This window comes from Corylus avellana, chromosome ca3, assembly GCF_901000735.1.
Source record: "Corylus avellana chromosome ca3, CavTom2PMs-1.0".
Classification (NCBI taxonomy): domain Eukaryota; kingdom Viridiplantae; phylum Streptophyta; class Magnoliopsida; order Fagales; family Betulaceae; genus Corylus; species Corylus avellana.
The window spans coordinates 895,336-910,808 of record NC_081543.1 but is presented as its reverse complement, the minus strand read 5'-3'; the positions used below and the strand labels follow the sequence as shown (position 1 = coordinate 910,808).

Sequence of the window (15,473 nt, the reverse complement as noted above, 5' to 3'; positions counted from 1 at the left end):
AATAAACCTTACAAAGAAAGCGTGGAAGCTATGATCACAGATCACAAGCTAGCTGTACATAATAAAGAATGTACGATCACTTTATTCAACTGATTTAATTTCCATTGAATTCTTCTCGAAATTGCAGTTTAATTTAATATCTGATATTAGTGTATGTTGGAAACTCTTGTAAATCCAATTACATAGACAACTGTATATGTTAATTAAAATAAAAACAAAATATAGAGAGAAAAGCCGAAGAATACAAGAATTTTTTTGGGTGGTTTGGCCTTTGACCTATGTTCACTACTAAAAAGTGTCTTATAGATCAATCTTGATCTTATTGACATGATTTATTTGTGTTACAAATGACTCTATCTATAAAGAAAATTGATAGGTAAAGCGAGCTAAGAGAGGTAATTAAATCCTAAAAAATTAATAACAGTTATATATGACAAATACTTAATAAAAAAATCAACACAAATATAGAAAATAAATCTTACAAAGAAAGCATGGAAGCTATGACGACTAGCTGTACAATAAAGAATGCATCACTTTATTCAACTGATTAAATTCAATGCACATTATAATAACTACTGCAATACAATGATACATATAATTTAATTATTTATGGCAAAATATACATGTCCATTTAATTAAAGATACTCTATGATCAGCGAAAGAGAAATGCTAATTATACTACTATCACCTTTTACTCAGTAAGAACTTGTGAAAAAAAGAAAATCAATGATTAATTTTTACTGTTACATTATTTCAATTGTATAACAATTATATAATAATTTACTAAATAACATTTTTCGTATAATAGTATACTAAAAATAATGTTATTTAATTTGCTTCTTCTTGCATCCTGTGAGAAAAAACAAATGAAACTCTACTTAGCTTCCTATAATATATGCTCCTAAGAAATGTGAAATGCTCCTGTGATAAACAAAATTCAGACTTAAAAACCTTTATTTTGATACTTTTAATAATTTAATTTATATTCTAGCGTCATAGCTTAAGTGCATGGATCTTAGTCTAATTCAAATGGAGAGGAGCCCATTCCTTCTAAATGAAGGGCATAATTGTTTTAAAAAATATATATAAAATGACAATTTTGTTCTTCTAAATGAAGGGCTTTCTAATTCAAACATCTTCCATGCACCACCAACAAACAATAATACAAGTACATCGTAAAAAACAAACGTAAGACTAAAGACTGGTCAAAAACAAGAGGGCAAGCTTTTGATCAGACCCAAAATCTTTGGGCCTGCTGTGGAAGGCCCATTTTGAGGGGACACGTCAGAATGGCAATTGCCCCAAGCTATGATCGTCATGAATCCCAACATGTGTAGCCCACTTGATCAATCATTTTGGGCTTCCAAATACTAATTTAGACTCCCAACTAGTATTGGGTTGTTTTGTTTTACTTTATTTAATTTGCAATCAAACACCAAAAACAAATTGACCTATAATATGCTACTAATAAACCTTATAAATTATATTTTTATTTTACTATTGTCTCACCTAATTGATGTAGCACTGTTAATTAGTCTTCAATTGTTTTTTTTTTTTTAAATAATAATTGATTCAATAGTTGATTGGCATTATTACATTAACAGATTGAGATAAAAATATTATTTCTACCATTATTCATATCCTCATTAACAAGTAAATACAATCAAAATATAGTCTTATTGAACATTTTCTATGATGGATATTGATGTACGTACGCATTTATAAGAAGCCCATTGGACCCAAGGGCCCAACAAACTATGGAACAAGGCTCATAATTGTTGTTCTGCCCGCTAACCATTTGTAAATTAGGAAGAGGTGCATAGCATAAGATCACTCCTCGCCACATCACCATAGTTGCCCCTATATTCTCAATAAGGAATCTTGAATTTTGGGTATAATTCACCCTTAAAAATTCGGTGATACACTTAAAATTGTAAGTTTGTAACAATTGTCTTTTTCTTCTTTCTTTTATTTGATATTTTATCACGGAAAATGCTAGGTGTTCTTCTGATGTTTTCTTAGTGTCCTCCTCACTGTGATATGGCTTTTAAAATTACCAATAGATCAAAAGTCAATAATGATAATCTCAAATTCAACGATAATTTTAAAAACCATATTACAGTTAAAAAAAACACCAAAAAAACAGTTGAAAAACGCCTAACATTTCTCTTTTATCACATGATATAGAAAACATTTGATAGCACGAAGAATCAATTGCATTAATTTTGAATGACATATAGCTTTCAATTTGCAGTCGGCAAACATGAGACAGTGGGAAAGCAGACCTTTCAAATCAGCAACAGAGCCAAATTGGAAGAGGGCCACATAATTTGGTTTGTATTTAAATGCGTGTGCATATCTATGTCAGCGTATATTTATAAAATCTTAATTTATCGAGTAATGTTGGAAACTATTTTTTTATTTTATTAAAGTTAATGTAACTTTTAAAATCATCGTTGAAAAAAAAAAAAAAGATAAAAAAGGTCTCTAACTTTACTCATGTATCCATTCTCATGAAAAACATGCATAAAACAAATGACGTGGCTATGTTACCAACCCCACAAAAGGTACATGGCTCTGTTTCTTTTTCTTTTTCTCTTTTTTTTTTTTTTTTGACATGTCCGCACAAGAGCAGAGAGGAAAATTTGAATTATTGACCTCCACTTCATTAGGCGTAATCCCAGCCGATTGATCTACCTCTTTGGGACTATGGCTCTCTTTCTTAAAGTACGATAAACACAAATCTTTTAATAAGACTATAAAATTATTTATTAGAATTTCTTCCAATTCTCATAATATATATATATATATTTCATGTGTTCAAAACATAAATAATAATTTTACTTAACTTTTATGAACTTTTAGCGCTTTTTCAATGATCTCCTAAATTTTAATAATTCTAAATTTATTATATTCAACTTTTAAATATTTGCAATGTCACCCACGGCTTGGTTGTGGGTCAGCTCAGCAATAAATTTTTAATTTTTTAATTTTTTAAAAATATTTTAAGTAGCATCCTTTGTCAAGATTTAACAGCAAATCTTAATAAAGAGTTCACATTTCAAACTTTTTAAGAAAATAAATACAAAAATATTGAAAGTTCAAAAAAAAAAAAAGAATGAGTAATATTTTATCATATTTATTTATTTATCATGAGCTTGTTATTGGCTGAGGTTTTTTTTTTTAATTTTTTTTTTTTATAATGGGGCCTGTACCAATTACCATAAGTATGTCAAGGAAAATAAGTAGTGTTGATGGCCCCCCCAGTTGTATTGAGAAAAGACTTCACCCTTGACGGTGAGCTTCAGCTACCAGAGCAATTATGAGAGAGAGGTATACATTGTTTCACAAATTTAATGACACAAGTTATGACAAGTGATTTATCAATATTCATTCAACAATGAATCATGAATGAATGTGCCCCATAACGTGGAAGGTGATTGTATATTTATTTTAGTTCAAAATAACTTCAAATTATGTGGCTTCCTCATATTCATATATATATTGCTGTCTGTAAAGAGTTTTAGTTCTCCATGACTTGAGCTGCATTTGAAAAAAAAAAACATGTTTTCAAAGAGATCGAACAAACTTCTTATTCAACTGAAGAACAATATATATTATCTGATTCACAATTTCACAGACTTCCTAATGAATTATTGACTCTGAACTTGATAATCCAAACATGGGAACTTCCATACAGATTACAAATGAAATAAATTTTCACTTTTACAACATTTCTGGTCCAAATACAGTAATCCAGCAGTGAGTATTTGAATTCAACTGGAAAACATGTTTTTTTTTTCTCGTGGACCGAATTGAACGTACACCACAAGCTATATAATAAATGCTTCAGTTCTTCAAATCTGCATCAGTTGTTCAAAGATTTTCATGGCAGAAGCCGGCAAACCCAGAAGAACATTTACGCTTTTTCTCTCTTTCCCATGAGATAGGAACAGAATTACTTCCTTCTCAGGCAAAGCCACCGGCCCAGAAAAAAGAGGATCCCCCCATCCAAAATCGACAGTGTGGAAAGGTAGCCTAGACCAAGTTGTGACCAGTAGGGTTGCTGCAAGAGAAGGCCTAGCTCTTGTTATTTCGAAATAGTCTATGGCTGATCTCATATAACTATCTGTAACCATATTAATTGCCTTCTGAACTAGTCCAACTGTAAAGGACAGTGGATTCTCAAGTTGTTCACATGCTCTGCATATGGAATTTGTTAACACAATCGCATTGCCAGAGTACCCTTTTGGTATTGATGGATCAAATCTTGGCCGCCCATCAACAGCAAAGAGAAGCTTTGTCTGTTGATCAGGCTTCATCCTTAGTGCCTGAGTTCGAGCTCTCCAGACAAAAGCTGTGAGGGCTTCAAATGTTGTGCACTTTTCCAGAACCCCATCTTCCTTGGCTTTTTGCTTGAGCAGCTCAAGCTTCACAGGGTCAAAACAGAATGACCTATAATGCATTTCTTCTTTGTAAACTTTGGTGCTGGTTTCTGATATATCTTCAATCTCAGCAAATTCCTTGTGCTGAAACTCTATCTGTGGTGGGTTTCGGGCTTTGAGTATGCTTCTGTCTAGAAATGGAGGGACTTTTAGGGGCAAGCCTCTTGCAGTTTCACCCCATGAGTTCACAAATTCCATGGCAGCAATTCCATCATGCAAACAGTGGTTCATCCCTAGCCCAAGAACAAAACCTCCACATTTGAACTTTGTCACCTGGACGATTAAATTAGCAATACAATTAAGTCTTAGAAAGGGATATGTTTGTTTCAACTTAGCAACGAGGAAAAGAGAAAGAAGGAAAGAAAGTGTTCTGTCAGATTACCATTTTCTTTTCATTTAATTAATTAATTATACTATGAGATAAAATAATATGTTCTATAATTACATTAGATTATATAAATTTAATATGGAAAAAGAAAGATGCACGCTGACGCTATTCTGAATTTAACTATTTTCTTTTCTGTCTTTTGTTATCTGTTTTTAAATCAAAGACATTAACAAATAATCCATTTTCCTTAAAAAAAAAAAAAAAATTGTTTTACCTTTATCTCACTTCATAATACTTTTTCAAACAAAAAAACAAACACCCCGAACTGTTTATGTTCCTTCTAAAATAGTTAGAAAATCTATACAAGAGATCGACTTCAGTTTTGTTAGTTTGACCTTGAATTTTACATACAGATCATGCACCTCCTTCAATGTGATATATATATATGAATAATATGAGATCGTCAAACCTGAACCACCAGAGGAGGGATCTCAAGTATGTTTTTAGCGCCAGGAATGTCATAAACCAGCTTTCCAAGAGTGATGGGATCAGGCTTTGTTGTGTCTCCTATCTCCTCTATGGAACAGTCTGCTGTTGCCTCAACAAAAACAGCACCCTCCCCTGTGCAGTCCACTATAAGCTTTCCTTCTGAGCTGATTGTCAGCCGTCCTGCAGCTGGATAGTAGTGAACAAGAACCTTTGACAAGGCATCCTTGATCACCTTCACAGCATCCTCATTGCCTTTTGAATCAGATTTAAAGCAGTAAATTGTACGAACTGTAACTGCAATGTTCTGGTCAAGGTTCGATAGAAAGTAAAGACCCTTCTCAGTTTCCCCTGCAGGAGGAACCAGAGTTGGCTCCTCTTGCTTCACACTCAGTTGACATGACTTATTGCTCACTTTCTCCATCAGAATCACCCTGCAACCAAAAAAAAAAAAAAAAGAGCAAATTGCTGATCAAGGAATTTATCACTTACGTATCATACAGATTAATGCTATGGGTCATGGTTATGTGACATGACAAACAATGAGTTACATAGCAAATACATAAAGCCAACTTATCTGGAAAGACAGAAGGGAAATGCAAAACATACTTGAAATGTACCACGGGTACTGCAGGAACAGGTTTTGAATGAACTTGAGATTGTATTTTCCTTTTTATTGTGTGGTTTGAGGGGTTATATAGAAAGAGGTGGGCCAAGAATTTGATAATTGATAGTTTCCGTGAACAATTGGTTTGCAACATAAAAGAGACAGGTGCTAATGGATAATTGGAGAGAGTTCATATGCAAAGATGTTTTAAAGGAGAAACCTTATTATGAGAGAGAAAAAGTTACTTTCTTTGAATCTTATTTTGGGTATTTTCTTTCTATTCAGATTGTGTTAAGGTCATATGGGTTGTGGTAGGCTACTTGCCAGTGAACCAAAACATTACCAGCCAAGGAGCCTAGCGTGAGAGAAAGGAGAAACTGTTGTTTGGTGGAGTTGGCGTCCAAAACTTGGTTTCTTAGCCGACTTTTTTAATCAGAAGGCCAACTCCAAGGCAGCAGAACAAGCACATGATTAATTATAAATTGTGCATTTGGTTATGGGATTTCGCAAGCAAAACGCAGGGTGACGGGCTTTTAAAAACGCACGATTTTAAAGGCCAAACTATAAATTTTATCAAAATCTTAACTGCATTTTTTAAGTTCGTGTTTCAAAAAACTGTGCTTTGAAATCGCTATTTTTTAAAAAAAGTAGTACGATTTAAAACCGCTAATGGACTAGAAATCTCAATGCTTTAATGGGCTAAACAAAATATGATTTTTGCGTTAGCAGGTGAATAACGGCTTACGTAGAAGATTCAACCAAATGTTAATTAAACATTCACAAACCTTTCAAAAAGTATTGGCTTGGATATTTTATCAAGAAAAAACAAAGGGTGGGTGGGAGTGATCCCTCATCCCTGACTTTCTGACTTTATTTTCCCTCTCTTGGTCTGAAAGGCCTCGCAGTTTGCTCATAAAAGGATCAAACATTTCCAATCGTCCATATTAATAAATCCTAAATAATACCCAGTTCGCTGAAACATTTCAATCAACTTTTACTACCACAAGGGTATAGATGATTTGAATGGATTTTCTTTATCTCAACACAAATTTCGCCTAAATATAGGGGTTCTACCAAAAAGTTACACAAAAGAAAAGCCATAAAAGAAGTCTATTACAGCTTTTATTATAACTCTATTACAAATGCACGTGACAATTCACCAATCATATAACATTTAACACGTAAACCACTCGAACATATCTCTAGATAACAGACAGCAATGACGGGGGAGACTCATTTTTCTATGCTAGAAAAGGATGGATCATCTATTATAGCTGAGAGTAATGAAGACCTATTCATCACTGTGGCTAGAAAACTATGCATATCTACCAGTTGAGGATGGCGAAGAAAATCGAGTGCCTCATTGATTCGAAGAAGAATGTAATGTACTTGTAAATTGGACTGGACCCAAGTGCCCAACGCTAATAATAATAATAATGAGGTTATCAACAACATCAACAAAATAAATCATTCTCATGTCTGTTTCCATGACACAAATTTGATTGATATTGGCCATTCCTAACCCACCGTCCAGACCATTTGTCACAATCTAAATTATGGGGTTCAATTCATTTATGCTGCGGTATGTGCGAATTACTATTTTTTTTAATAATTTAATTAAAAAAAATATTTTCGAGAAAACAACTTTAGAAAAGAATACTAAAAAATAGAAATAATTATAATAATAAAAAATCTCATCCATTGAAATACATTGAACATCCTTATGACAATTTCCTCATTATTTCTCTTCCTCTTCTTGTTGTAATGACTCACTTGACAAAGGCCTTGATTCGAAGTCACAAAAGGGCCAATCAATAGCATAGCTCTTTCTTTCCCAAGTCTCTGGTTAAACGAAAAGCTTTTGCATTCCTAATCCGATACAAAGCCAAAGCAAAGATTTTGTTTGTGCTCCCCTTACCGTTCCTGCTTAGCGTTTGCAATAATTGGAGAGGTGGATCACTTTGGCCTTTGAATTTTTTATCTGAAATTTTTAACAATGACTAATGCAAGGAATGAAGAAAATTGTCACGTCATAACACAACTTTTATGTAAGGAAAGAGATACTACCAAAAAAAAAAGAAATGAAGTTCATACAGATCATCAGTACAACAAAAGAGGTTAATTTATATGGTACAAAGAAACTCAGGTGGGTAAATGTATATGGCAAAATGTCACGATATCTAGACATCAACTGTAGTTTGTCAATCATAGTATCGAAAGGATCCCCAGTAGAAACATGATCTACTTGAAGAATGCACTACATGGCTCAAATATTATGCTTCAACTGCCAGAGAAATTTTTCTGGCCTGGTCCAATAAACTAAGCATCCTCATCCTTGTCTCCATCTTTGTCTGCATCATCACCAGCCTCAGCATTCTCCTCAGCCTCCTCTCCTTCTTCTTCCTCATCAGTCATGTTATTTATCACATCAGTAATTATTTTCTTCACCTCAGCTTTTCTATGCATTAAATCAACACCAAAGTGGGAACCTAACAGTTACATTCAAAATTCAAAAGTCAGCCAAGTTAAACTATATATATATTGTTATGATTTAGGTGGACCAAAAATAAACGAAGGGTGACCATACCAAGCTGCCTGAGAATATCAGATAAAGTTGCCTGCATGTGACACGGTATATTTTAGAATGACATGACGAAACTTAAACAAATCAATCTATGTGATACCACATAAAAGTGCTACTTACAGTATTGAAGTCCACTTCCTTCAAAATTTCAACAACTACAGCATGCATCTCCTCTCTGCTGGGTTCTGCCTTTGCCTTCTTCCTAGTTTGGCCCTTTCCTAGTTTGAGGACAAATTTGAAAAACAGAAGGTGAGAGGCTCTATCAATTTCGTCCTAGGAAACGAAGCATTTATCAAAAAAAAAAAAAATGCTAATGGAACCTTCAATGATTTAATGCATCATAGTTTACTGAGTAAAAAACAAATTTCACACTAACCACTTTTTTTTCTGGGACTTGTGATTTTCTTAAATGCATAAAATTTAATTCTGATAAATCATCTCCCCAAAAGAGTAAACAGCTATAAGATGCGGATAAAATCCCCAATATATATGAACAAAAAATGTCAAGTAGCAGCAAGAATTCAATAAAAAAATGAACAAAATCAAATTTTGAATTGTCAAAAACCATGTATAAGAATCTTCGGAGGATTAAAACAAGCATTTATATTAGGGGGGAGGAGGGCAACGAACCTTGATCCTTGCTTGAGACCTTTGTTGGGGTCTTGGTCCGCTGTTTCTTACTTGAATCTTTCTCTTTAACGTCTTTCTGGCTTCCCTTTTCAACTTTCTGTTTTTTAGATGTCGATCCCTTTGGCTTTGAATGTGAGCCAGATGTTCCATCAGCATCACTAGCACCTCTTTTCGAAGCTGACCTAGATTTTTTTGTAGATTTTGCAGGAGTTTTCAGAGTCTTGGCAGGGGTAGCCTTTTTTACAGGTATGGGTTTCTCTTTCACTTTTTTCACAGAACCATCCTTCTGAACTTTTTTGGAAGAGCTTTTTGACACCTGCTCCTCCTGTTTATCTTCTTCCTCCGATTTACTTTCTTCATGGTCACTTTCTTCATTTGGCATTGTTTCATTGTCATCGTCATCATGAGATTCGTCTTTTGCATCAGAAGATTCAACTTTATCATCAATGTCATCTTCTTCCTCAACTTCAGACGACTGTTTTTTCTGTTTTGTAACTTGAGGCGTTTGTTTCTGTTTCTAGAGGCAAAATGGGAGAAAGCAAATGACAAGAACATGCAATGAGATGGACAGACATAAACATGCACACAAGATACCCATTAAAAAACAAAGATTAACAGAGAGAGAGAAAACTACATCAATCATCAATTACATTAAGTGCCTTGGCAGAATATCCTCGGTCGTGAACACTTATTCATGAGAATCTGGAAAAGTTATAAAACCAAACTAAATCATCAAGCACAATGCAGTGAGCTGAATTATAAACTAATCCACTTTTCCTTTTTTGGGGGCCCTCTTTCAGGGAGAAAGAAGATCGATACATATACATATCGCTGAGGTCATCACGACTGAATGTATCAAGTATCAGGCAAATAGTATACATGAGAATGTGTATACAAGTATGAGAGAGAGAGAGAGATATCAAAGGCAAAGCACACTCCCAATTACTCTCCTAAAAATATCAGTACGTAATGTTATGCACCTTCATACAGAACCAAATTCCTATTTCTTAAGTCTCATTTGTGTTCCTCTTTGCCCATTTCAGCATAATACACAACACCATTTAAGAATACCGAAATCACACAACCTTTTTATTTGTGTTTTAGATGTTCATATGCATCTTATTAAAAAAAGTCAAAGCAATAGTGTGGTCCCCCATCTAACTTCAAATGCAAGAAAGGGGACAAACAGTGCAGCAGATATGCAGCTAATAGAGACATGACCATCAGTGATCACCCTAATCCATTTAAGAGTCTCAAAGGCATCCCACCCACCTTGTGTTTCGATTAATTAAGTCTCTCCTACACCAACATACTGTATTTTGTTGAGAATTCCCACTTTTAAAGGTAAAATTAACAGCAAAAGGGAACTTGGGCGCACACAAACAACATAACAAACTTCTTAACTTTGAAACTTAAATGCTGCACTAAAATAAATGATTCAGAAAAGTATAATAAATTATTCCTCTTTTTCCTTTGATTAACCAAACGTTCAAACTTATCAACTATAGATGGCAATCTCAAGATAATGATCACAAAATGAGCAGTAACATCGTCACCACATGAAAGTTTCAAGTGGGTCAGAATTACATTCTAGTGTCAAAACTAGATGTTCCCGTTATTAAAACGAGATATCCTCAGCAACCAGATCAAATAACGACAAATGCAGGTCACACCAATAGAAGTGTTTAACAGATATCAATGCATTAAAGAAAAATATTTCCGTTTAAAGTTCCAGCATCAAGATGAAGCAACTAAATAGTTGAGTATAAATCTAATCAAATGAGACAAACCTTGGGTTCTGCTTCTGCAGATGCTTCTCCAGAGCTAGCAGATTTGCTTGGTGTGACCTTCCTCTTACGCTTTTGACCTTTCTGAAATTCATATGAGAAACAAGCCTCAGCAACCTTACCCTGGCTACTTAACATCACCTAGTGCTCGATACTACACAAAGCAATGATGTAAAATAAACCTGCTCTTTATCAGCAAGCAAAATGTCAGTTGTCACATGGGGGGATTTCAAAAACTCCAATAACTTCACAGAGAGTTCTTCCTGAAATCACAGACAAGGTAACGAAATGTTAGTTAACTGATAAATTGTAAGATACAATTATAAGTATCATTCTACCACGACTTACCTTCTTCACACCAGACCTACTTATTGGAATATTAAGCACATCGCAGAAATCCATCAATTTCTCCTTAACACACTTGTCAAGTTTCTCCTTCACCCTTGCCCTCTGCTTTTCCTGCAGTAGAGCAAATAAAAAGCATAGTTTCTCAGTATCAAATTAACATAAAACTATATGCATGGATATACAAGAAGATTATATTCATCAAAAAACAAGATTGTAATCAGAAATCAGCAAGAATGATGAAACAAGTATTATGTCTGCAACTAACAAAAAATACCTCGTTCTCCGTCCACACATAGCCTGAGAACTGGCCAATATTTCTCTTCAAAATTTGTGCCTAGACAACAATTTCAACAATTAATACCTCAAAAGAAAATCTGGTAACAATCATCTGATGAAAGTCAAAACAAAACAACCAAACCAAGAAACCATATTGGTTGGTCACCTTAGCTTTCCTTCCAAAAAGTATTGTATGAAGTATTTGCAGGTTGTCATCAGTTTTTCTCTTGGACAACTTGAAAGCCACTGAAACAGTTTACAATATCAGACAAAAAATAGGCCAGGCTGCTGTAACAAAAAAGTTGAATAGAAGTAAATTACATGCCCAAAAACATAATAATCTGTGAACAACAATAGCTGACAAGCTCTCCCTCTCAACATTCAGAACATTCTTGGATATGTCAAAGCCGTATTGAAATTAAACTAAAAAATAATAATTTATTAAGATCCAGATGAAAGTACATAATAATGAATATAACACCTGCCCTCAAATTCCTTCTTTGCATTTACTCGCTGCATCCTCCAATCCCAAGGGCATATTAAGACTCCAAAAAAAATCCTCACATATTTAGGTATTTCAGACTCCAAAAGAAGGTACCTCACATATTTAGATTACCAAATTTTAATTGTTCATCTGACATTCCCTCAGGCTATAATGCTCGCTAGTTTTTCCATTGATGAACGAAAGAATCACTAGCAATTTCTTTTTATTTTCTTTTATTTTTTTGTTAGCAAAAATAATGTTTACAATGAAATAGAATATAATCATAAAATACAATAAATTCCCTATACAACTTTTATATTCTCTATCAAAATCCACCCCCTAAAAAGGAAAAAGAAAAACAAACTTTTCTACCCTAGCTTCACTTAGATTATTTGCTGGTGCACCTAAATTGACAAATACATTCCCAGCATGACTTTTTTATAACATAAGTTCAGTGCTGCCATTAGACTGCTGCACCCCAGCCGCAAGTTAAGGACTATAGCAATGAAAGTCCTAGCCTAGTGACAGTTTTTGTTACCATGAGATTGAGAGGACCCCCATTCAAACAGTGTGGTTATGATTAAAGCATATTAAGAGTACGGAAAGAGATTAGCTATGAATTATGATTCTTGGTGTTAGGAAGGACAGAACACACCAAGTGAACTGTCTTCCAATTCCCATTGACAAACTAAAATAACCTAGTTATTTTTTTATAGTCCATATACCCTACAAGGTGTGGGACTGTATGACCCTACAAACGAAAACCATCTCCTCTGTAGAGATCTTCCAAGACATAAAATTACTATGATGACACCATCAAACCTCAACACCTTTGAGGAATATTGTGTGGTGTGTGTGTGCATCAAACTTGTCCAGCTGATTCTGCAATCTAATTGTTATGAATTTCTGCAATTATTTTTCTATTATCATTGGGAGGAAAAATAAGGGGAAAAAACAACAGAACTCCCTGAACAACAGAAGAGTGAGTCAGGAATAAGAATAAGACACAGATCTTTTTGCACCATCTAACAGCAACCATTTTCCCACAGCAACTGAATCAATCCCTGATATTTCCTACCCAAACAAAAGCAATAAAGATAAAAAAGCATAATTGCCCTAGTTTCACCTACGAAAAACTTTTTTTTCTAATAAGTACTTCAAATTTGGGTTTACTTTGATACTCTACTTTCTGTTAATACAAAGCATCAAATACTAATTAATATGATACAATTTGTGTATCAGTGATAGATATAAAAGTAAAGTGCTACTACACGTTAAGGATGTATTCCTACAACTCCACATTTAGTACCATGAAGTTCGTGTGATAATTTATCTCTTGAAAACCAATGCTCGTGGTGAGTAGTACACAATCCATGTATAACATTACCCTATTCTTCCAAGGTTTGCATGCAATAGTATAGTTTTAAGCTTTAGAAAATAAAAAATACGAGCAATATATTTGATAAAGCGCACTAAAAGCCACAAGACTAATCACTACTTATCAAAAAAAAAAAAAAAACTATTAGCAAAAAGATTTTGAATTTCAAATATCTAGTCATACCCATGCCCCAAAATCATATAAATTTATGAGAGCAACAGCCTTGCAGTCAGGGACAGAACTATAACGTTTATCTATGCGGACCAAGTATAATTCTAAAATAAAATCCCGCCTAACTCCTTTTAATAACGCCAATTAAATTATCCTTGGGGACAAATATAATATCTGCATTTTCATCTTTCAAGTTTCAAAAACGAGAAGGCATGCTAATGATACAAATGAAGCATAAAGAACTACCCGTTTCACCAAATCATAAACTTTCCCAATCCATCAACCACAAATGCCATAAAACCGCACCACCCAACAACAATTAGAAGCTCAACACGCCAAGAAAGCAACCAAAACATACCATTCGGAATATCCCTAAGCTGCGTACCGCGACCCTGCAAACCCACAAACCCAAAAATAAATCAAGAGCATATCAAAATGTGTCATAAGACTGCAACTTTACACTCCATACCTTCTCAATCGACAACACTTTGCTCGCCGAAGACCTGGCAGACCTCCCGGGGGACGGCACTGAGTACCTTTCCACCGTTTTCCTCTCCCTAGTTGGCCTCTCGCTCGCAGGTGTAACCGGTTCCTTCCTCTCCTCCTCGGTTGACTCCTCGCTCTGCTTCTTCTTCTTCCTCAGCTCACTCTGGTCTTTTTTGGAACTCCCCCTCCGACCTCTCTTCCCTTTCTTGCTCGCCTCGCCTTCCCCCACCTCCTTGCTTTCTTCTTGGCCTTTAGCTTCAACGTCTTTTTCTTCGGGCTCTTCTTCTTTCTCAGCCGGATCTTCTTGCTCTTTCTTGGCTTTTTCCTCTCCTTCTTCTTCTTCTTCTTCTTCTTTTTCTTTGCTCTCTTCCTTAGCTTCCTCTGCTTCGGCCTTGAGCTCCGCTTTGTCTTCCTCGGCAGGAGGAGCTTCGTCCTCTGATTTCTTCTCCTCTAGGGTTTCCGACGCCATGAGCACACCCAATCAACAGCAGAGAAACACCAAATAGCGAAAATCAAAGAGAGACAGAGATATTGCTAAAACCCTAGGGCTTGGGGTTTTGGAAGAAACCCTAAAACTACTAGCTCTGAGAGTTTGATTTTGGGGATTTAGGGGAAATGAAAGAAAAATTGGGGATTTTTAGGGCGGGCTGTGTAAGAAGAGCGGGGGTTCAAAATTTGATGTCAAATTTGTGGGCGGGCTTGGGTGGGTTTTTTCTCTTTCTTTCTTTTTGTATCTCTTCTTGTTTTTTCAAAGACACAAACTCTAAAGTCTAGTCTCGTCCCGCAAAGCCAAAACCCAAAAATCAAAATACGGATTGTTACCCAATAGGGAACTTTCGGATAATTGTAGGCATTTGTTTGTTTTTTGGGCACACTTTGACAGTGCGTCATATTTGGACGTGACACTTGTGATATTTATTATATAATTATTAAAAAATATAGAAAGTCACATAATAATACCACTTATCATGTACAACAATCTGTATAATAATCGTAATTGTACAAGAGTTTTGTAGTATTCTAAACATGACCTTTGTGAACATTATTGTGGCATGACCGTTTCTTTCCATGTATTTGGGTTTCTCGAAAAAATTGTTACATTATTGTGGTATATGTTTGAAAAATATTTTGTATTTTAAATTGTTTATTGATGATTTTGAAAAAAAAAAATGATTGTTTTTTATTTGAAAACAAAAAAAAAAAAAAAAATGTTTTCAAAATCGATATCATATAAAACAAAGTAAAGTTTTTATGAGAGACCCAAACATGTCATAAAACACTCCATTCTCTCTCCTCAAATAAAACCTTATTCCTTTTTTTGAGTTTCTGCAGCCGGGGGAGGAGGGGGTTTCTCCCCCACTTTTTCCCCACCTCTCCCCACTTCCTCATTCCCCCACCCGTTCTCACCTCTTCGGAGCAGGGCTAACAAAACAGGTATTTATCCTATGCATGTTTTTTTAATA

General features: G+C 34.8%; 2 protein-coding genes across 3 annotated transcripts; both read right to left on the bottom strand.

Annotated features, from left to right (window-relative positions):
- Window positions 1-3,599: 3,599 nt before the first annotated feature.
- On the bottom strand, window positions 3,600-5,950 carry LOC132173729 (omega-hydroxypalmitate O-feruloyl transferase-like). Its single transcript, XM_059585317.1, has 3 exons — window positions 5,869-5,950; window positions 5,243-5,693; window positions 3,600-4,718 (listed from the first exon to the last, which is right to left on the bottom strand). Exons 2-3 carry the CDS (start codon window positions 5,681-5,683, stop codon window positions 3,858-3,860), a joined length of 1,302 nt encoding a protein of 433 aa, XP_059441300.1. The 5' UTR covers window positions 5,684-5,693; window positions 5,869-5,950; the 3' UTR covers window positions 3,600-3,857.
- Window positions 5,951-7,934: 1,984 nt separating this feature from the next.
- Window positions 7,935-14,752, bottom strand: LOC132173728 (DEK domain-containing chromatin-associated protein 1-like). 2 transcript variants are annotated; one of them, XM_059585316.1, is made up of 11 exons: window positions 13,994-14,752; window positions 13,883-13,916; window positions 11,658-11,737; window positions 11,490-11,549; window positions 11,216-11,326; window positions 11,050-11,130; window positions 10,871-10,951; window positions 9,081-9,591; window positions 8,571-8,668; window positions 8,454-8,484; window positions 7,935-8,355 (listed from the first exon to the last, which is right to left on the bottom strand). In XM_059585316.1, exons 1-11 carry the CDS (start codon window positions 14,477-14,479, stop codon window positions 8,186-8,188), a joined length of 1,743 nt encoding a protein of 580 aa, XP_059441299.1. In that variant the 5' UTR covers window positions 14,480-14,752; the 3' UTR covers window positions 7,935-8,185. The 2 variants fall into 2 exon arrangements, with proteins under 2 accessions (XP_059441299.1, XP_059441298.1); XM_059585315.1 differs by having other exon boundaries at window positions 9,081-9,597; window positions 13,994-14,751.
- Between the last annotated feature and the right edge of the window lie 721 nt (window positions 14,753-15,473).

Coding starts and splice junctions, on each gene's coding strand:
- LOC132173729 (XM_059585317.1), bottom strand. CDS start 5,683: ATGGAGAAAGTGAGCAATAAGTCATGTCAACTGAGTGTGAAGCAAGAG. Junction 4,719..5,242: donor TCCCTCCTCTGGTGGTTCAG/GTTTGACGATCT, acceptor TTAATCGTCCAG/GTGACAAAGTTCAAATGTGG.
- LOC132173728 (XM_059585315.1), bottom strand. CDS start 14,479: ATGGCGTCGGAAACCCTAGAGGAGAAGAAATCAGAGGACGAAGCTCCT. Junction 10,952..11,049: donor TGCTTGCTGATAAAGAGCAG/GTTTATTTTACA, acceptor TATGAATTTCAG/AAAGGTCAAAAGCGTAAGAG. Junction 8,485..8,570: donor AGGAAGTGGACTTCAATACT/GTAAGTAGCACT, acceptor TGTCACATGCAG/GCAACTTTATCTGATATTCT.